Source organism: Astyanax mexicanus, chromosome 5 (assembly GCF_023375975.1).
Source record: "Astyanax mexicanus isolate ESR-SI-001 chromosome 5, AstMex3_surface, whole genome shotgun sequence".
Taxonomy (NCBI): domain Eukaryota; kingdom Metazoa; phylum Chordata; class Actinopteri; order Characiformes; family Acestrorhamphidae; genus Astyanax; species Astyanax mexicanus.
In genome coordinates, this window is record NC_064412.1 from 21416913 (window position 1) to 21438501 (window position 21589).

General features: G+C 36.1%; 1 protein-coding gene across 1 annotated transcript; it reads right to left on the minus strand.

The window, feature by feature from the left end:
• Positions 1-406: 406 nt before the first annotated feature.
• Positions 407-16452, minus strand: il12rb2 (interleukin 12 receptor, beta 2a). The gene is made up of 16 exons (XM_007258353.4): positions 16323-16452; positions 15967-16101; positions 15596-15832; positions 14759-14873; positions 14275-14432; positions 13220-13362; positions 11096-11237; positions 9236-9300; positions 7510-7711; positions 7082-7258; positions 5925-6023; positions 5682-5831; positions 5331-5480; positions 4581-4680; positions 3105-3192; positions 407-2258 (listed from the first exon to the last, which is right to left on the minus strand). The coding sequence occupies exons 2-16, from the start codon at positions 16091-16093 to the stop codon at positions 1776-1778; spliced, it is 2436 nt and encodes an 811-aa protein (XP_007258415.3). The 5' UTR covers positions 16094-16101; positions 16323-16452; the 3' UTR covers positions 407-1775.
• Positions 16453-21589: the final 5137 nt, after the last annotated feature.

A 21589-nucleotide genomic window follows, 5' to 3' on the forward strand; every position in this document is an offset into this window, starting at 1 on the left:
TTTTGCAAGAAATCCTTCAAACAGCAAGAGTGATTATAAAATGTGTCCGATCGCCTATTCAGGAACAATTAGATTTATGATCTGGGAGATACACACGGCACTGTGAATCAATGAATATTAATTAACTTTACTTACTTTGGAAATGGAATCTACCACGCATCTGGCACCCATAAAGTTTTGCTCCATCTCAAATAATTTGGGTCCCCTTTCCATTAACTATCATGTTGGTCATGGGTGTTTAAAGTTTGTATTGTAACTGAATATTCTTTTGATGATAAAAGTTTATCACTAAATATTTTAGCATGTGTCTATGCATACATGTTTTTCACAGTCCATAACTTTTAACTCATTTAAGCAGCAGCACTTCCTAAAAAGCAAAAAAATAAAATAAAATAAAAACGCTGAATTCACAGAACCAATAACAAACCTGTTATTTTAATCTAATATGTACAATTTACAATACAATAAAACACAACTGAGGTACATTGGTCTTAATTTACAAGCCAAACCATGATGTGATTCACAGCATGGATTATTCTGGGATGATGAAATACAGTCTTCTTGCCTTCTCAATGTAAAGTATGACAGTATGAAACAGTGTAGGTTTATACTGAAGTGTTTTGCTAGTGTTGCAGTGGCTTAGTTTGAAACATTCACTTTAAAGCATTAAGATACTGGATAAAAAATGGTGTCATCTTGGCTGATAAAAACATTCGATTATGATGTGTAAAAAATAAGGCTGAGTTACAAAAATCTAAATGCTCTAACATTGAATCATATAAACGTGTATATTTTTGCAGAAAGTGTGCTTTTCCACCTTCAATACAACAGCTGCCTGTGCAAGCTGGCAGGAAGATGGCAAGAAGTACCATCTACTACTCAGAGAGCAAGGCTAATTGTTTAATGATTCCAAGTGGCAATCTTTGTAATTTTGTTTTTACTTGATTTATTAAAGCCCCAACACTAAGGCCCAGTCCCATTTCTCTTTTGTACCTCTAACCCCTGTCTTTGAGTGTAATTCTTCCCATTGGAAAAGTTACAAGAGGAAGTGGTGAAATCCTCCCATAAGAATTGGGACAACCCTTCAAGGGTTTGACATTTGCCAATAAATAATATATAATTTATACTGCTTCATTACCAGGCCACAAGCAGTGGTCTGCAGGTTGAAGTTAACTTTAGGGCATTGTATGTCATCAGAGAGGGGACATGTGGTGCAGCATTTTATTACTATTGTCCATTCCTTAAGGTGGAACAGGAAAGTTAGCTAGTTTAGCTATTGAGATGAACTACTAACAATTTTGTATGCTTGTTATGAAGAAAATTGCCAATGAGACATTGTATTGAAACTACATATTACACTATGGTTATATAGCTATTAATAATCATAATTTGTTTAAAAGGAAAATACTTGTTTTTTTAAGTACTCTTTTTGAAGTGTGCCTCTGTCAAACCTCAGTTTGTAACCCTAACACTTCCCCCTACCCCTCTACCCTAACAAGAATTGGAACTTCCTATCCCTATGCGTTCACAGGCAAAACACAGGAGTAGGGCTAAGTGGTGGGGCCAATGTGTAAGATTTTTTTTTTTAGATTGGTAAGTTTGTTTTAACCAACCTTGTTATTTTAACTGAAATATCGAGCATATAAATCAACTCTAAAACTAATCAAGTCGATTTGGAAAAATTACTGGTGATACCCTGCTCTAGTAAAGACATTACAGACACACATCAGTCAGTAGATGATCAGTTTAGTGGTTTACACTGAAGAAAAATAACTTCACGTGAAATCCAAGAAATCACTGCAGTCTATTTTTACTGTGTCCAGAGTCAATTTTCCTCCAATAGACATCAGAGGGGACAGAAAAGGACTCGTTGGACAGGGAAAAAAGTTTTCATCATCAACTTCTTCATCTTCATCTCCACTCAACACACCATGAGAAGAAATGTAGTCCACAGTCATATCGGTGCCCCTGGAGGCCTGAGTGGTGTCGGAGGAGCCCGACTCATGAGATAAGCTTTTGAGGTATGAGCTGGTTGTGGTAGCCTGATAGAGTGATGATGGAATGTGGTGCTTCTGTTCCTGTTCTTGTTCCAGCTCCTGCTCTTGCACGCTGAGGTTGCTGACTGAGTGATATGTTCCATCTTTGGGGATGTTTTCTTGCTTGAATTTTTCCTGTGGAAGTTCCTGCACTTCCACAGTATCTGGCTCCTCCTCACTCATACTGGAGTCACTGAGGTACAGCTGCAGTTTCATCTCACCCTTTGAGGAGAACAAAAAACATCAGGAGCTTTATTACACTTTATATTTTGTGAACGGACACTAAAAAGTATGCTTTCTACACAGATCAGCCCTAAAGAAACACTGATAATCTGAGGAAACCATCAGAGGTCTTATAAAGTTCAGTGTTCAGATATTTTGTCACAAGGGGGACCAAATCAACTCTAGGCAGCACATGGTGCTAATGCATTTGTATGGTTGCTGCTTTGCAATTCACTTAGCAGTATGAGTTTATACAAACTCTTTTTAAACCCTTTTAACCATTACCTCCACATTGCCACTATGTCTGCTGTTTTAATCCTTACCGATTTTCATGCTTGAAAAATCACAAAAAAAACAACTGTAAATTCCAAATGTACTACTAGTCACGTTACAAAATGTAGAACATGTGAGTAAATCACACAATGTCCCAGTGTTGCATAAATGCTTTGTTGCCAAAGAGAACAATAAATAAATAATCAAATATTGATTAGAAATATGAGCAAAATCTATCAACTATTTCTTTAACTTTAACATTTCTGGACATTTTTCAAAATTGATATTTATAGAAATGCTGACGAAACAATGCATGCATATTCCTGTCTGAAACACAAATACTGTCACACCCAGCTGCCGTTCCACTGATCTGAGGTCAGCCTCTCTGGACTATTGAGGCAGACTCCTCCCTTACTCTCACCCGACTCTCATTTGCCCAGTCAACAGGTCTGTATATACCTGGATTCTCTCTCTGCTTCCTTGAGATATTACCACTCACTGTGTGTTTATCCTTTATTTTTGTAATCCCCGTTTTTTTGTATAGTTATAGACAAATATAAACAGCATTTTTACCTTTTCACTTGCACACTCTTTTGCCCATTTGCTATTGGCAGGATCTGGAACAATGCTAGGCATTAGGCAGTGACAACAGCGTGAAAACCTGCAGAACAGATCATATCATACTGTCATTCTTAATCTTTTGTTTTTAAGTGGAAAATGTGTACCGTATTTTTCGGACTATAAGGCGCACTTAAAAACTTTTAATTTTCACAAAAATTGACAGTGCGTCTTATAATACGGTGCGCCTTTTGTATGGATTTTACTCGTCAGGTTGTAAGGAGCAGTAAACACACTCCGTGCAGCGTTATAGAGAGTTTCAGTGCTATACAGAGTCCAGAGCCGTGCAGCTCCGAGGCTGAGCAGCAATAGCATTAGCTAGATGCTAACCGCTAAGCTAGCTAGCTTATTCACTGAGATCAGTATTATCTAAATTTTACTCGTCAGGTTGTAAGGAGCAGTAAACACACACTCCGTGCAGCGTTATACAGAGTTTCAGTGCTATACAGAGTCCAGAGCCGTGCAGCTCCGAGGCTGGAGCAGCAAATAGCATTAGCTAGCTTATTCACTGTTCAGAGATCAGTATTATCTAAATTTTACCCGTCAGGTGTAAGGAGCAGTAAACACACACTCCGTGCAGAGCCGTGCCGCTCCGAGGCTGGAGCAGCAATAAATAGCATTAGCTAGATGCTAACCGCTTAGCTAGCTAGCTTTTTCACTGTTCAGAGATCAGTATTTTCTAAATTTAGCACTTTTAATACTGCTGGAGCAGTATTATTAGAGTTAGATGCTAATCGCTAAGCGTTCACCGTTCAGAGGTGAGTTATCGGCCTGTAAGTCTGTGCTGCTTTGCCTGGCTAGCATTAGCTAACTTAGATGCTAAGCGCTAACTCTCTCAGAGGTGAGTTTTATCAGCCTGTAATCTGCTTGTTTACCGTGTTAAAACAAGCTACGGGGGACGAATCGCTAGCTAATATCTTACTGTCTTACCAGAACACGCAGGATTACTCAGTGTAACGCTGTCGTTTAAGTTTGGGTTAACTTTACTAGTTTAGGTGACTAGCTAGCGTGCTAGCGGATAGCTATGCTAACGCTGGTGCAGCAAGCCTTAGTGGACATCTGGAAATCTAAGCTTACTGTAAATAAACTGAAGCACGTTACTCACCCAAATAAACAGTTTTCAGGAGAGGAATCTGTGTAGATTAATATCCAGCACTCGTTTGACTTTGAAAGAGCTATATTTTGTATACTGAGACGCTCCACCGGCAAGCGACCACCCCCGGTGGGGGAAGGGAAACATGGCGCCACCCCTGTTCACTTTGATATAGGCACCCTTTCTAGTGTCACTTAACGCGCCTTATAATGCGATGCGCCCTATGTATGGAAAAATAGCAGAAAATAGGCGTTCTTTGATAGTGCGTCTTATAATACGGTGCGCCTTATAGTCCGAAAAATACGGTATTTTAAAAAAAAAAATTCATGCATTCTCACCTTCTGTGCACTGACGAAAAGTGACAGATGCAAAGGAAAAAAAGACAGGCCAGGAAAACAACACCACCAACTGACACAACCAGAGCCATGGGTTTTTCAGCTGAAAGAGGAGGATGGGTAGCTCATTTAGCTCATCAAGTAATATACCAGTCAGAAATCAGTGAAAAATAGGTAAGACAAATGTAAAAGCCTTGAACTTGAAAGCAGAAAGAGGAAGCACACTAGAACATTGGTAGGCAGGTTGGTGGGTAGGTAAATTTTCCAAGCACTTATCAGGTGGGAATTACATGATAGACATACAGGATAGACATATCACTTTAAAGGCAAGAACAAATATGGCTGACATAAGGGAGGACTGCTTGTACAGTACATTTTGCGTTTTGGGCATAAAATGCATGTTTCCACACTGCTTTTAACAGAGTTTAAACCTGTATTAGGAATGTGATTAGTTTTAGATATTTTATTTGTACATCCAAACTTTAGATTACATTTCTTGCGTTGAGGGCTGTGTTTTGTTAGGCCAATTTTGCTATAACATGAAGCTCTTAAAACTGTTTTTTAAGGGGTAGTTCGATTGTGCCGCATGAGACAAAAGTAGTGCAACACACTCTGTATTTCTGGGTAGTAGTTATCCCCTCTTTTGTTAGTTTTCGCAGCATATCTCATTATAGGCTCATTACAGTCTATGGCTCAGTAAAGGGAGGTGTTTGAGTGGTGTGTGGTTAAAGTCTAAATCTGTCGATACCATACCCGACATCATTTCTGGTGGTGTTGCAATGTTGCGCTCTCTTCCTTTGGGTCCCTCTCCTGCTTTGGTCCAGGCTGTGACCCAGAGCTTGTATTGCTGTCCCGGGGAAAGGTCACTAATAGTGAACTTTTTCTCGGAGGGCTTACCGATACCTGCAACACAAATTGCATATTTATTATAATTTATTTAAACACAGCATAATATGGTATATATTTTTTAAATGTGTAGCAGACTAAACTGGCATTCTCAATGCTCTTTTAGTATTTTTAACCTACACAAAACATAAAACTCATGCATGTGTTATTTGTAAACCATGGCCTATAAGAATGATAAAAAGAATATTAATTTCTTACTATAACGTTTAATTTTGTCCCCTGAATCCCGCAGGTAGATGGTGTAATTTGTCAGACAGCCACCTCTCCTCTCTAGGGGAATGTCTTCCCATTTTACCTCCACACTGTAATTTTTCACTGTGGCATCACATTCGGGGCCCTGTTGTGGAACTGTGGGTTCAAGGAAACAGTTTTATGACACCTGTCTTTTTAAAATGTAATGATGGACCTTTAACAAATAAAACTTGAGAGAAAATCTCTGACCTGATTGCTGTGTTGAGAGACCACTGAAGACAACCTTTCTTGTCCCAGATGAGAACAGATAAACTACTGCAACATCATAGCATTTAGCAGGCTGCAAACCTTTACAAAGAGAGATAGAGATAGAGAGATAAGCTGGCTTGCCCAAAAACAATAATACTCATTACTGTACACAACGGTGTTAAATGTATATTGACAAATCTGAAAAAAGTGATATCATACCATATAGACCATTATATGGTCCAAAAGTTGTTAAAATCTCTCATTGCTTGAAATACGACCTCAATGTACATCCTAAGACACTCCTTTTACAAAAATGTCTAACATTTCTCTATTAAACTGAAAGCCACAAAACTGGAGTGGCAACTGGAGTGATCTATAACCCTGGTCCTTGAGGCCTGATTCAATGCATATTTATGGGTATGTTCATATATAAAATTAGTTTGCACTGGTCCATATCATTTTGTGAGTTTGTAAACGTGAAGGTATTCCACCTGGTTTTGTTTCGTTTTCACATGGTAAAAAATACAAAAGCACAAAAATATGACACAACAAACCACGCAGGATCACTCTCCTTGCTTACCTGTCAGACTTGTCTGGGGCAGACCAAGAAAATACAGGAAAGTACAGGAAGAAAGTCCTGTATTCCTCCAGACTAGTGCATATTTATTTCTGTGTAACTTAACGTGGAGCAACAGAGATGCTATTTATAGCTGTGGTAATTATCTGATTAATATAAAATGTTAAATTTGGCCATGCAAGCTGTTTAGCACAAATCTACAAAGTAAATCTGATAGTTGTGTCAGATCAAGGTGGGATCACTTTCCCACCACAAACTAACCATTTCAAAGGTTGTTTGTCTCAAAGGGTCTTAGTGTGGTTGTCTGGGTCCAAATGTGAATACTGTATTCACACAAATTCCTTTGTTACTATTTATTCTATACAAATTAAAAATTAGTAGGAAATTAAAAAAATAAGCTTTTCAATAATCCATTGCATTAAATTCCAGAAACAATCAACACTACATTTATCTAAATGAACATCCTTTATTCTCAGACAAATGAATTAGTAGACCAGATAACTTACTGGGCACAAACAACCTCTCTATTCACGTCTGTCAATGATAAAAAAATAAAATAAAAGACAAGTATTAAACTAACCTGTAATATTTGTGGTGTGCAGGTGGCGCTCCACTCTGATCCACTGTAGCTGCTCTTTACGTTCTACAGGGTACCACTCCACCAGGTACTCTTCCGGTGCATTGTTAGGTCTCTGCCAGGAGAGGGCGATAGAGGAGTCATTCAGAATCTGGTGTGAAACAGTATATCGAAGTGAACCTGCAAAATACAGAACAAAACGAGCTGTTTAGATTGAATTAAACATCAGAAACGTGTAATGACGTGTAATAAATCTTTTAAACATGCTAATAGCTAATAACAAAAAAAGCTCTGCAAGTTCTGTGATTAAAATGCATATATCTCATACAAATTTACTTAATGTCATGAAATATTAGCTTGTTTTTCTTTCACACAACACAAGGAGTAACATAAGACAAAGAACGCCTGTTATGATGTTATTAATGGCCTACCTATAGGCTGCAGCTGAATACGCCTGGTCGGAGAGTGCCCCTTTGAGTTTTTGGCAAAGATGGACACAGTACAGATGGAGCACCGCACACTGTAATTTCTGCAAGGATGTTTGATGAAGGTACTGCTGATTTTTTTCCTTTCATCCAACTCAGTCACATTATACCCCAGAATTTTTCCACTTGCTTCCGATTTGCTCAGCTCCTAATCAAACCATAAAAGATTATTTTTTAATTAAATAAAAAATATATACATTTAAAATAATTGTATATTTTTGGTAACTACATGCGTTTTATGCTTTCTAAGCAGCCTCTAGCAATGAAACATGAAAAATCAATGAGGCAGTAACTCTGGATAGGATACTAGTCACGACCGTCATTTCCTCTAAACCTTTACTTGATTTTTCATAAACTGAAACTTGAAAGCCTTCTTGCTTTTGCTTTAACAGAGTGGTTGAAAGGATGCAGTTCACATCATGCAAGTCACTGCTCAGTAGTGGTTTGACCTTTACGTAGTTCCTGGGGAGGGGGTTGTCTGGAGTAGCAGCATGACTGTACCATGCATTCCCATACATTCAGAACCACTACTGTATTTTTCAGGCCTGTATCCTCCTATCCTAGTCATGAACTTTTCTTATCAAATACAAATAATACAAATATTTAAATGTTTAAAATCTCATATCAATACATATCCCAGGTTACTAAAAAAGTAAAACATTGGAAAAAATAAAATAAAATAAAAATTAAATGTGCATTTGCTTAGTAAAAAACTGTCCCTCTACTCATGACATTTCTAAAACAACTATTCTAATCCCTTTTTTTCTTTCCTTTCTTTCTGTTTTATCTATATTTATCTCTTTTACATGTATCGAGATGCCCTGTTCCTGATGTTGCCCAGTCTGGCTCTCCACTGCCCGCTGTGATACATTTCTGCTCTACAACCCTGCGTTAATTACATTAACACTGAGCATATTTACACATCAAACCTACTCACACTCAGAACCTGTTTCCTACATTATCTTTAGCTCCACATCGCCTCTCTGTACTGTGGTTTTTTAATTAAATTGAAAACATTAACACAAAATGTTTCTTTAAATCTCTTCTAATGTAGGTCTAGTGTTATTTTAAACTATCCTAACACTTTAGGATTAGAATTTTATATTTATGTTTTCTGCATCTGTTATAAAGTGATCTGGTGTTTTAAAATACAAAACAGTCCTTCTGCTGGAATGCATGGTTTTAAATCATATTATATTGTCAAAGTATATATTAGGACTACCTCTTATTTGCTGTTTCTTCTGAAATCAAGTGTATTAAAATGAGTTTACTCTAATTTTGTTGGTGTAACTGTGAATGCTTTCTACTAGATTTTGGAGCATTGCTGTAAAAGAAAGCATGGGATTAGATATGGTGTCAGTAGGTTTTTATTTTTATCTGCTTGAGAGAGTCATATTCTGTTGCCAATACTAAACAAGCTGTGTCAGCAACAGGTGCAATTTAAAGTAGCTGATTATAATAAATAAAAAAGAGTGTCCAAATACATCTGAACATGTCATTTATGTGAGCAGATGTCTAAATATTTTGCACAGCATAAGACTGCCCTGATACCAATTTACCATCTTTAGTGAAAACATTGTTAAAGCTTCCTTAAAAACTGTCCAAGCGTAAACTTTTGATATGTGGCCAATATTTGTACTGTAGTAATGATACAATAGGTAGTAACACTTACCTTCCACAATAAATGTGTGTTTTTGCTGTCTCCAAAATACCAAGCATCAACCATTACAGCAGGAGCTGGGGAAAAACACAGTAGTCACGTTCAGGTATATTGCTTTTTCATGTAAAGGTTACCGCTTCATGTTGATAAGTTTCATTATTATCTGTGTTGTGAAATTTCTGACCATAATACCATGCTAAGCCACAACACTGTCTTTCAGTGGTCTGTTATCATAAACAAAAGTACAGTCAACAATCATTATCAGTCTGTAGATACAGATAAAACAAAATGTCACTGTGACGTGAATTTCTTTTTACCTCGCTAGAACGTTTATTTAACAAATGCTTTGTTTTTGTTATTTGCTTTGCCTGAAATGTGGTTTAATGTTTATCTAATCCCCCAAAAAAATCTTCATTATTAAAAGCCTTATTTGGATAGCCTTAATTTTACAAGGGTATTTATTCAGGGTAATTATTCACAGTGTATCTCACTGTCCAAATCTACCATGTCAGTTGTTTTTACTGACTGATCACGCCAACAATATTTTACCATCAGAAAATGGTAGTAAACGAGGACATTATTTTTTTTTGCAAATTAAAGAACGCCTTTAATCTCCTTTAATTAAAAAAATGGGATGAAATTTCATAACAACGATGCTTAAACCCGAAGTGGGACATTAACCCTAAAGAACATAAGTAAGTCTACAAAGAATTGGTTAAAGCACCAGAAATTCTAGTTCTTAATCCAATAGAAAATAATCTAAAAACAGGAGTATGTGATTGGTAGTTGTAATATCTCCTTCTGCTGGTCTCAGCTGGGACTGCAAAAGCACAGGCTGTGTGCGGTGATTAAGTTCCACTCCTCACCTGAGACTTTGCACAAGACACAACTATAGTTTCAGCTTTAAAAGGACTAAGGAGGACTTCTTTTCAATAGGTCATAGTGTGTCTTATTGTTTTTTGAAAATCTCTGGCTGGGTCTTAGTTGCGAACTACATATATAATGCGATTAATAGTACATCTAATTTCAACATTTTGACTTAACAACAGAATAACCCCCTTGTATTTCAGTTAAGAAAAGTGTATAGTATGTAAATCACTCCAGCATAAAATAGTTATTTACAGGTTTCTAACAAAGCAAATATATATATATATATATATATGTACCGAGATTCCCTCTGGCAGCTTCTATATGTAAAACTGTACAATCCCTTTAAACAATACTTTAATTAATCAAATGAATTTGATTAACCTCCCAGCCCTACGTGCAGGTGGTTCAGGTTAGTACATAGTTAGTAGATTAGTACATATTAATGTACTAATAATCCACTTTCAAACTGCTGTTGCTGCTTCATTTGCATTTTTATCCGCCATTTTTTCTAAAATTGTTCCACATGAGAACCTCCCAGCAGTTCCCATTTGTCTGAATCCCCAAAGTTACTTAGTTTAATTTCCATCAGTTATTAAATACAAAACATTATTTTTCTAGCTAAATATTTTTACAGTGTTCCTCTACGTTTTTTGAGTGGATTTAAATATAGATTATACTAATAATAGAAAATAGCTACTAACTACAAATACATGTATGAAAGAGATGCCTTTGAAAGATAAGCTGTACCTTTTGACTTTCTGACAAATAACAGCTAAAAAACCTACGTCAGAACACAAGAGTGGAGTTATCTAACACCATCATACATCTCACACAATTTCCATCAGACACATCAGCTCTTATAGTACCTTGTACTCAGTGCTGATGCTTAAACAGAGCAAGGTTACAGAATTCAATTTCATGAACCTTATACTGAAGTTCCTTAGTCTGAACTCATTTAACAGTGTAAAAGCATCATCTGTGGTCTCATCATTAATGAATTACCTTCTTCATCAGTCATTTCCTTAGCCTCACTCCACTCACTCCACAGCCCTCTTGAGGGGCCAAGTTTCCACCTGACCTGGAATGTATACAGGCTGTATGGAGTCAGCGACGTTATGTTCCAGTATGTGCTTGAATTTGCATGCTGCAAAGAGATAAGGTAGTTGGACATGAACTTATCTAAAATATTGACATTCAGCGTATTTCATAACAAAATCAGTGGCACACATCATATTAATATTTCTTATAATAGTTCTTTCTTGCCTTGTTTTATGAACAAGCCCAACCTCCAGTGTTTCTTGTATTCACTTTGACTTTGTCATTTTAGACAGTATAGAATTCAGAATTTCATGTTTTGTCAACTTCATTTAATTTATTAATATAAATACATTCCTGCATAGAAGATAAAGCACTTGCCATTTTGTATTGATATTCCTTCGCATTTAAAAACACTTCAAATATATTTTGGAACTGAGGATACCAAACCATGAAATGTTTGTGTTATTTCGTCCCATTCTTCATGCAAACAGACTCTTTCACACCAAGTTTTTTTAGACATAAAAATCTGATGCGATTCTTTAATTTTGCATTCTGTGCTCTGCCTAGAATAGATAGATAAACTCCACAGCCCTCATAAATTTTCTCTCTTTATTTTTATCTGCTCAGCATCCACTTCTATTTTTGTTCTCTTTACCCGCATACGCATAAGTGTTCATTAACACAGGAAACTATAGTTGGCCAGACTGTGTTGACATGTATCATAAAAAACACTGAATATTGTGAAAGTATCTTAAATACATACATTGAACCTTACATAAAGGTTCTACTTTAGACACAGCAGCAGAATTCTTTAAAGTGTGAATTATAGTGTTTTATAACTCATTCTTCAGTCACCTTTGCCCATTTTTCAGGGTTTGAAATTGAACATAAAACATCAGCTAATCATCATACCAGAGCAAAATCTGCATAATGTATGCAAGCCATGTGACTTTATTACAAAACTACACAACTTATACTTTCACAGGTACTTCCGAGCAAACCACAAACATGCCATTTTGTTCTTGAGAAACACTAGTGGTGAATGTTCTAGTGTAATCTCTGAGATTTGTTCCTGTTTCAGTCACCCGAAGACGCAGTTTCCAAAAGTAAAAATACAAATACAAAATATACATAGGTCAAGCCATCTACATTCATCAAAACTGCTCGACAATAGAAAAACAGTTCCTGTCTCTACCTAATTTGCAACCAATGCCATATGAATTCTATCAGATATGGAAAATAGCAGCCACAGGTAGCTGTAAAGATCTGGTCCTAAAGATGAACTTTAGTCTCAGTTTAGTTTTGAGTTCTCAGTCACATTTCCCCTTTGCTATGCCGAAGCACTGCCAGATCTGCATTTATAATTTAAGTCCCACAGCTAGAACCTGTAGCAACAAAAAATTACACATATAATGGCAATAATGCGATAATACCAATGCTGTTAATGATGTATGTAGTATGATGGCTAGTTAAGGATCAGACAAATTTATCTATTTTAAATCAAAACAAGCTAATTTTAATTGCTAGAATTGATCTTAAATGAACCTTTGAAGATGGACCCAATGCTATTTAGTGTTAAAAGACAAAATAATCTTAATACTTGTAAAAGAAAAGTATTTCATATTAATATTTACTTATCTTTCTTGTTACAATATAAGAAATGTCTCTCACATAATATTGTCAATGTCACTAAAATAAATGGGCTATTTAAGTGCTAGTGTCTTTAGACACTATAAAACTGAACACTTAAACATAACTCTCCTACCTTTTTTACTGTGCAAAAAAATGCTGTTTTGACACCTTCCGAGGATAGCAAAATCCCCTGACATTTATCTGTCTAGATCTGAATCAGGCCACAAAAGGCTTGTGCTCTACAGACTAACCTAATCAGTTGGTCTTGTGGGCTGCCAGTGTCATCCTGAGTCAACGGTTTGCTGCTTTACATAATGTGTTAAGCATCTTATCTACGCAAAAAGTGGTTTTTGGTGTTCAAAATGTGATACCATGATTTTATTTATCAGTTTATATATCTGATGTTATACAACAAAGCGGGCTGAATTTGCAATATGGTGTACCAGGTGTACGTACATTAAACGAAGCAGAATTCCAGCTCTCCTGATCCGTTTTGTACCTGATGTCCACCAGATGAATGTTTTGTCTTTTGTCTGTGTAAAGTTGGCAATCTCTTGAGTTGCATTTAACTTTCACAATATTCGGCTTTAAAGGCTTTACTGCAATAAAAAAAACAGGAGAAAGGCATAAATCCAAACACAGATCGTACACATATTTTGTTAGTAGGGCTAACAAATCCAATCAATTTAAATTTCTGCAAATATTACATTCCATTTTGCATCACAGTACTGCATACAGGCCATTATTCTACTTCAGACCTTTCTTAAAGTGTGATATCGATAACCATGCAGATGTGGTCAAAGGGTTACTTACATTTTTATGGACATGAATTAACTTTCTTAATGAGATCTCAGATTTTTTTCCCCACAATGCACGGAGTGTGCACCACACAAAATGTTTATTTAAGCTTTTTGAAAACTTCAAATGTATATATACAAATCTTAAGCCCTCCTCATTCCATTCATTTTGTGAAATTTATCAGTTTAACTGAAGGCAAAACAGCTTCAGGGCATGATGTTACCTGATGTCAACTGGTATTAGAAGTGTAAGAAAAGGTTGAATGATTTTTAAGCATTAGTTTACGTGTAAAGATTGGAGTCAGACAGTGGTTCAGTTTGTGTTGTGTACAAATCCTGACTGTTAGAAAGCAGAGTTGTACTCACAGAGTTGTGAATTTAAATATTGATTTAAACAATTGCAATACAACTTGCTTACATTATCACAATATATTGGGATATATTAAATCATAACCCAATTCGTATCGCTATCGCAAAAATACAATTAAATATTATGATATTATTTTAGGGCCATATCGCACACCCCTACCAACAACCCTTTTAATGTGGCCACAGAAAAGCTATCAGCTCTAGTCAGTCACAATCACTAACAGGACTTTAGGAGACCCTAGTTTTCCTTTTTCTAAATATATGATTAAAATACACACATGCCTTTGGCATCATTCTTTCCGATAAACTGTAAAATACTAGTCCTGTGTCTTAAGACTACTGTACCTATGTCATTGAGCATGAAGGTGAGTGCAGCCGAAGTAGCTGAGCCCAGACTGTTGATGGCTGTGGCCCGAACTGTAAGTTTAGTCTGTGTGGATGGAACGGCAAACAAAGTTGAAGCGGTTTTACTTGTATAATTTACAGGAGGATCCCCTTGCACCCTGCAAAACAATAAGATTCACAATTACAATATGCATCATATTTTAATTCGTGCTTTTGGGCAAAATGATAAATATTTAGGTTTGCATTACTAAGTTACTGACCCTATGCTTACTGAACACTGCTAATCTCACAACTACCACATTACCTGTTTTAATTGTAATTTATTTAGCAAGAGATTACAATTTGTTCCCAGTAAATGTTATGCTGCACTTAAATATGTTTTTTGGTCTAAACTGACACTGCTAAGATATACTGACCTGGGCTATATCACACATATTATATAATAAGTGTTGTCAAAGGTTATCTGATTTCTGTCATTACTAACCACAGATGGGATGTGGTTTGGATGTGTGTTTCCAATCCTGTTTTCCATGTGCAGTTCACCTTGCCAAGTTCTCCTTCTTGCACACACGAAAGGTTCTGTGGGGCTTGGGGTGGATCTGAAAAAGAAAGTGTGCGTGTTTAACAACATTTTTTGACAGTCTCCACCCAGTTACAGCACTTGTCCACTGACCTATCTTTAGTCCAGAATTTCACGAGTCAGTTCTCTGTTCATGTAACACTCAGCACTTACAGGCTATTTCACTAAGCGGTAACAGTTCAGCTCGAAAACTTCCCCAAAAGTGGCAGATGTTGATTTGCAGCTGTAACCTTATTTTATGGATGCGGTTAGTGGAAGCATTTGGAGCTTTTTAATGCAATTTACAAAACAATTAGAAAATGAGATTGTACAACTTTACATATAGTAGGTGCCAGAAAGCAGTAAATAGCAGATAGTGCTTATGTCAAGAAACCTGTGAAGATCTCTTTTTATGTGAGTGATTTCCATTTCCTTTTTTATGTGATTTCCATATTTTGGAATTGTCTTTAACTGAAATATTAGGAGGTTACTTTTGCTCTTTGTTGATTATAAAAAAAACAGCTTGAATGAATGAAGAGAGCTGTGTGCTTTTCTTAAAATTGCTAAATTAAACTTTTATTTCTATATTGAAATTGACACGTTTTGTTGTGCTTGCATGGTTTTAACTACCTTGGAAATAAATGTAAAAGAAACAATAGTCATAGCACGAAATTATGCTGTTTTTTTGCACATATACAAATAAACTAGACTTAATTTCAGAACTAATAACATTGTAAATCGCTTATATATATGCATACATACACCCTGGAGTGATGTCCATCCCACAGGGCTCTGGACGGTCCTTGCACCTGCAGGTGAAGGTGGTGGCCTGCGTCAATTTCACAATGTTCATCACGGCAGTTAGATTAGAGCTGTTGTAAGGCAAAGGCACATTGTCTCGGTAGATGATTTTGTTGCATTCATTTTTGAAGACGCAGTAGATCTGGAAGCTGGAGCCCATGAGGACCTCCTTGCTTGAGTGGATTGTGCATATTTTGTCTAGGTAACACACAGACAGGACAAAACACTGTGAGTCATACAGAAAAACTAGTCATTTTCATGTAAGGACCATAGTTAGTTAAAAAACATGAGAGAAACAGAAACAGGGTGTTGAACTTTGTGCTGCTACCCACCGTCTTGCCCTGCCCTGTTGGCAGGTGTTGCAGTAGCCAAGACCAGCAGAAAAATGAAGTTTGACCAAATACTGCATTTAAGAGGCATGGAACCCACTTTTTCCAGGAGCAGCTGTGCTTCTAGCATGCCGAGTGCTGAGGAGAATCAGAAACAGCTTCAAAATACTGCACCAAGAGCTGTTGAACAGTTAGATAACCTACCTATAGACTAGATATTGAACTCTGTAGATCTAAGTGAGGAGGGGTACTGGCTAGTACTAGGGTGAAAAACATAACCTCCTGTTATAACCATTTTTATTAACCATAACCTCCATATTCTATAGTCTAGCCCTCAGCGGCTGAGCACGGAGACTTACCCGATCATCTGTCCATAGTTTTGAAGACACTGAAGACGGTTTATTCCACGTTGAGGTCGAAAAAGTCGAGATAAAAATCCTTCAGCTGAACTCACCCCGCTTTCTCATACTTATCGCTGCTCGTGCGTGCGCGCTCGTCCACTTTCCCTGCTCGTGCTAGAGCGCGCGCAGGGAGGAGGAGCTAACATCCTGTAGACCCCGCCCACCACTACACACTACTGTCCAGGCAGTACAACCATAAAAACATTATATGTGTCAACTTCATACAGCACCAGTCAACATTTTTGACACATTCTGTCTTATATTTGTTCTTTATTTGTATTATTTACTACATAGACTAGAATAGAATAAAACTTTTTACCGTAAAATGGACACTTAAAAAACAGAAACATTCACGGAACAAACAACACAGACAAAAGATTCATAAATAACAATACAATAAATAACAAAACATGTATGTGTTTTTCTCAGATGAATTTTTTCTCAGATCTCTAAGAAAATTTCAGGCAGAATAACTTACTGTTTCTTGCTGAACTCCATGGTCGCAAGGGACATCTCGTATCGTATCCTCACCTATTTGCCCACTACCGTGCACCGCAATTACACTTTGGGAGCACGTTTCCATAGAGATCCACGTAAATACAACAGAGAGTGGAAATGGAGGAGCTACTGAACGCACTGCCATGTGACCGAGAAACTCTAAAAACTCATTGGTGCTCCTGTTTTTTTTATTGCAGACTGGACGCAGGAGTTTTATCACTGACTAGAAGTGTGAAATATTTTTCACAGATGTCCCCCTAAAAACTAATCCCGTCCGGATAGGGCTAAAGGCACTCTATAATGTCAGCCTGAAGGGAGGAGCTCAAAGCTCAAAGAGGATGGATTGGGTTAGAAATTCTTGCTGTGGCAAGACATAGACAATGCTCTATTATAAAGCATATCTACTGATTTTTGTTGCCAACCAATTATTTTTCCTACCACCTTAATAATTCTAGACAGTTTGCTTTTACCTAGTGTTGTCACATGTCAGTACCAGATAGATATATTATACACCAGTACACTCTCTATTAGTTTGCATAAACCTTCATCAAGATTTGATTATCAACCCAGAACTAGATACAATCTCTGACTGGCTTTCTACAATGTCAACATGGTCTGTTAACCTCAACAGCTGCTCCTGTATTTAAAATAATCTCGTCAAAGGTGAACTTTTTTTTGGCCGATCAATTAAAAAATCCCCAATCCAGTGCACAAATCCAGAAGACGCTGTAAAAGTATGTCTACCTGCATTATGTTAAAAATGTAAGAAAAATCATTAAATAATATTTGAACGTAGACCTTATGCTTTTGTAAGTGACTGGATACTATGGTGAGTTCAGCCCCCTATGTGCTTTATAAGCAAACTGTGATGAGTCAAACTGATTTTCTATGATTGTGGTAAGATGTTTACTAACAATTTTCTCCATAGACTTTGCCAATATTGAAGTTAAAACTACTGGCACAAATTATTCGGCTCTACATTGTAGATTATTATTTAAAACTTTTGAAGAAACAAACATGCAGGTAGGTAGTAGACAAAAACAGTGTTTGGCCTTTACAAACAGCCAGAAATGAAAAGTAACAACATGGAACTACTTCCTTACTCTACGTAAAGTTTGAGAATAAACTACTTGCAATGCTTTAAATAAAAAAAAATTAGTACTTCTCCTTAAGTGTGGTGCCTAAAGATCATCTACTTTAGTCACTTGTTTGAAAGAGCACTTGTACTTTTGCTCAGGTCTGCAAATAGCTGATATAAAAACCCAAACCAGGTGTTGGAGCTCAGAGTGAAGGAAAAGCTGTAAACAAGTTCTCAGCACCTCTAGAATCCCTGTAAGACAGTTGGAGAACCAGTCCAGGTTGTACCTCATAAAGCCGACTGAGAAAATAAGGCCAAGTGTGAGCAAAGTTGAGTAAAATTTAATATTAATCTACAATCTAGAAAATAATAATAAAAAAACATTAAATGAGAGGGGTGTGTCCAAACTTTTGACTGGTACTGTAGTTTCATGTACACTTTATAACATTACATTTTTCAAGATGTATTCAAAACGACCACGTAATTATAAATAGAGAGAATGTGACTGAATATTTTGTCATACTGCTCAGCTTTACTCCAGCAGATGTTCAGCATGTGAAATCAATCAGTGAAACTCAGATTGGCACCTGTAGCAAACTGTTTCATTAGTCAAATTTTTCTGAAAGTTGTTTTTTTTTTGGTTGTTTTATAGAAGGGGAATAAGTGGTTGTCAAAGTGCGTGAGAAATGGCAGGTGTGGCATGAGAGTGTGAGATTACAGCTCACAACCAGTGCATGAGAATTGCAAACCCTGAGGTATGTGCAGTCATCTGTGGCACGAAACACACACATGTAAAATTAGGCACAGACATTGGCATGCCATGCATTATTTTATTATAGAAAACGAATTGCAGTATTATATCTAGTGGTGTCAATCATTTTTTAAGAAATTATTAAATGAATCACAAACGTATTCTGTAATTAATCACACTTTTTCAACAATATTCTGTGAATACATCATGTATAAAATCATGATAACATTTTTAAATGCTGTTACTTAACTGTTTTTTTCTAAAGAGGACAATATAATGGTATAGTGTGCAGACTGGCACATTAGTTCCTTTTCATTTACTGTATTATAATATCTCAGGGTAGTTTTACTGTATTATAATATCTCAGGGTAGTTTTACTGTATTATAATATCTCAGGGTAGTTTTACTGTATTATAATATCTCAGGGTAGTTTTACTGTATTATAATATCTCAGGGTAGTTTTACTGTATTATAATATCTCAGGGTAGATGTGATGCTTTTTAAACTGGAATATTGTAATGAGCTGAGTAACCGAGTTTAACAGAGAGTTTAAGTGGAGGATATAAATGCTAAGAGTAGCACCATATTCCACACTCAACAGCTTAAAAAGAGAAAACGTGCAATCAGCTGTGTGTGTTTGTTTGTGCATGAACATGCGAGTGTGAGAGAGAGAAAAAGAGAGAGAAAGAGAGCATAAATAAATGGTAACCTACCTTCTGAATTCAACAGTAAAGTTTGCTATGTTATATCTCTAAATAATACTGCTAATGCGTCACCAGGCTCTCTTAATTTTGCAACGTGATAAATTTGCATAAAAAATGTAATTACTAGATTCAAGCTATTGAGCTTTAGTACTAAATTTTTGCCTGTACAAGGTAAAAAAAACCTTTACATTAATAACATTAATAATATTTGATGTTTAGCTGACACTCTTATTCAGAGCCATCTACATTTGCGTTATTTTAGATTTGTACGAAGGTTTCCTACACTGGCATATCCTTTAATGGATATTTATAGTAAAGATGGGGCCTCAGTGAGTATGAAAACATAGATGAAGGAGTTGCTGATTTTGAGGATCAAATTACCACAACATATCCAGATGACAGTTAACTAGCTATGATAGACAACAGTGTTCAGCTGTGTTTTTTGCATCCTAAAAACAGATACAGCTGCAAAACTGTTGGCACTGTTGCCACACAGCAGGGAAAAGTGCCATCAGTCAGCGTTCAAAACATACAGTATGCAGTTAAACAAATATTTAGACTTTTTTACTTATTGCTTATAAATTATTAAATGTCCCTCAATGTTTGATTTGCTCTGTGACCACATAAAAAATATCTTTTTAACAGCACTCATTGGATTGATCAACACAGAGTACAATAGGAAAATCCTTACAGCTCACTGTTGCTCTGAGAAAGGATGACTGTAGATTTACACAAATAAAGAATATCTCTTGGAGCGATCTCTAAAAAGCCTGATTTTAAGGTCAAACAATAACAGTACGTAAGTAGAAGTTATTAGGAGCTGTAGCCTCTTTTTCAAGATTTAAAAGCATTCTCACCCAAACCCAGCCCTGACCAATGTGGTGTCCTAGGCAAGATTTTGGTTGGTGCCTCTGAACCATATAAGCAACAAACAGTCTTAACAAGGCAAATTAAATACATTATAATTACAACACTTAACAATAACAATATATCGCTCTGGAAAAAAAATTAGCACACTTAAAAACTATTTTTATTTTACCAAATTCAAAACCCCTGGAATATAATCAAGAAGAAGATGGATGATCACAAGCCATCAAAGTAAGCTGAATTGCTTGTATTTTTCACCAGGAGTGGCATAAAGTTATCCAAAAGCAGTGTGTAAAACTGGTGAAGGAGAACATGCCAAGATGCATGAAAACTGTGATTAAAAACCAGGGTTATTCCACCAAATATTGATTTCTGATCTCTTACAAAAATATGTATATGAACTTGTTTTCTTTGCATTATTTGAGGTCTGAAAGCTCTGCATCTTTTTTGTTAATTCAGCCATTTCTCATTTTCTGCAAATAACTGCTCTAAATGACAATATTTTTATTTGGAATTTGGGAGAAATGTTGTCTGTAGTTTATAGAATAAAACAACAATGTTCATTTTGCTCAAACATATACCTATAAATAGCAAAATCAGAGAAACTGATTCAGAAGCTGAAGTGGTCTCTTAATTCTTTTTTCAAAGTTAATAATATAAATAAGGTACTGGCATTGGGGGATGCCACACAAAGCACAGATATTATAATTTGAGTTTATTTCATTTTATTATAATTTGGGTTTAGAATGCATTTGAGACACAACAACTGACTAATCACCCCTAGTAATAACTCTTTATGTAGATGTTTTTGTTGGCTTTAGATTTTACTTGTTTACTTGTTTCACATAATGATATTATTCGTCATTGATATTGTAATGAATAATTTAGAAAAATAAAATTAATAATCGTGGTCTTGCCTTGGTGTTCTATAAACAAGTGATTATTTTGAAAGAGTTATTCAGATTTACATTCTGTAAACCTTTTATGCTTTAGTATAGTGAACTATTTTAGACTGTATCCTGCATCTGATCCAGTTGCTAGCACCCACAAGCAATGCTTCTTTGCCCGGCCTAAGTTTAAAATTCATAGTTTGACAGGTCATATTTAAAACTGACATTACAGTTTAAATATTATAAACATCTTTGCTCAAGTAACTATGCAGGGAATAAGAAATACAATACTTTTTTAATATTGTAACCGAGAGACATGAACCTTCTCCTAAATATCTCAACATTACAGGACAAGGGAAAAAACATATAAACTTTAAAAGAAAAAAAAAATATTCTGAGAATTTCTGTGGTCCATTCATTATGACATTTGGGCTAAA

Coding starts and splice junctions, on each gene's coding strand:
- il12rb2 (XM_007258353.4), bottom strand. CDS start 16,093: ATGCTAGAAGCACAGCTGCTCCTGGAAAAAGTGGGTTCCATGCCTCTT. Junction 15,833..15,966: donor CAACAGGGCAGGGCAAGACG/GTGGGTAGCAGC, acceptor TGTGTTACCTAG/ACAAAATATGCACAATCCAC. Junction 11,238..13,219: donor GGAATTCTGCTTCGTTTAAT/GTACGTACACCT, acceptor ATCTCTTTGCAG/CATGCAAATTCAAGCACATA.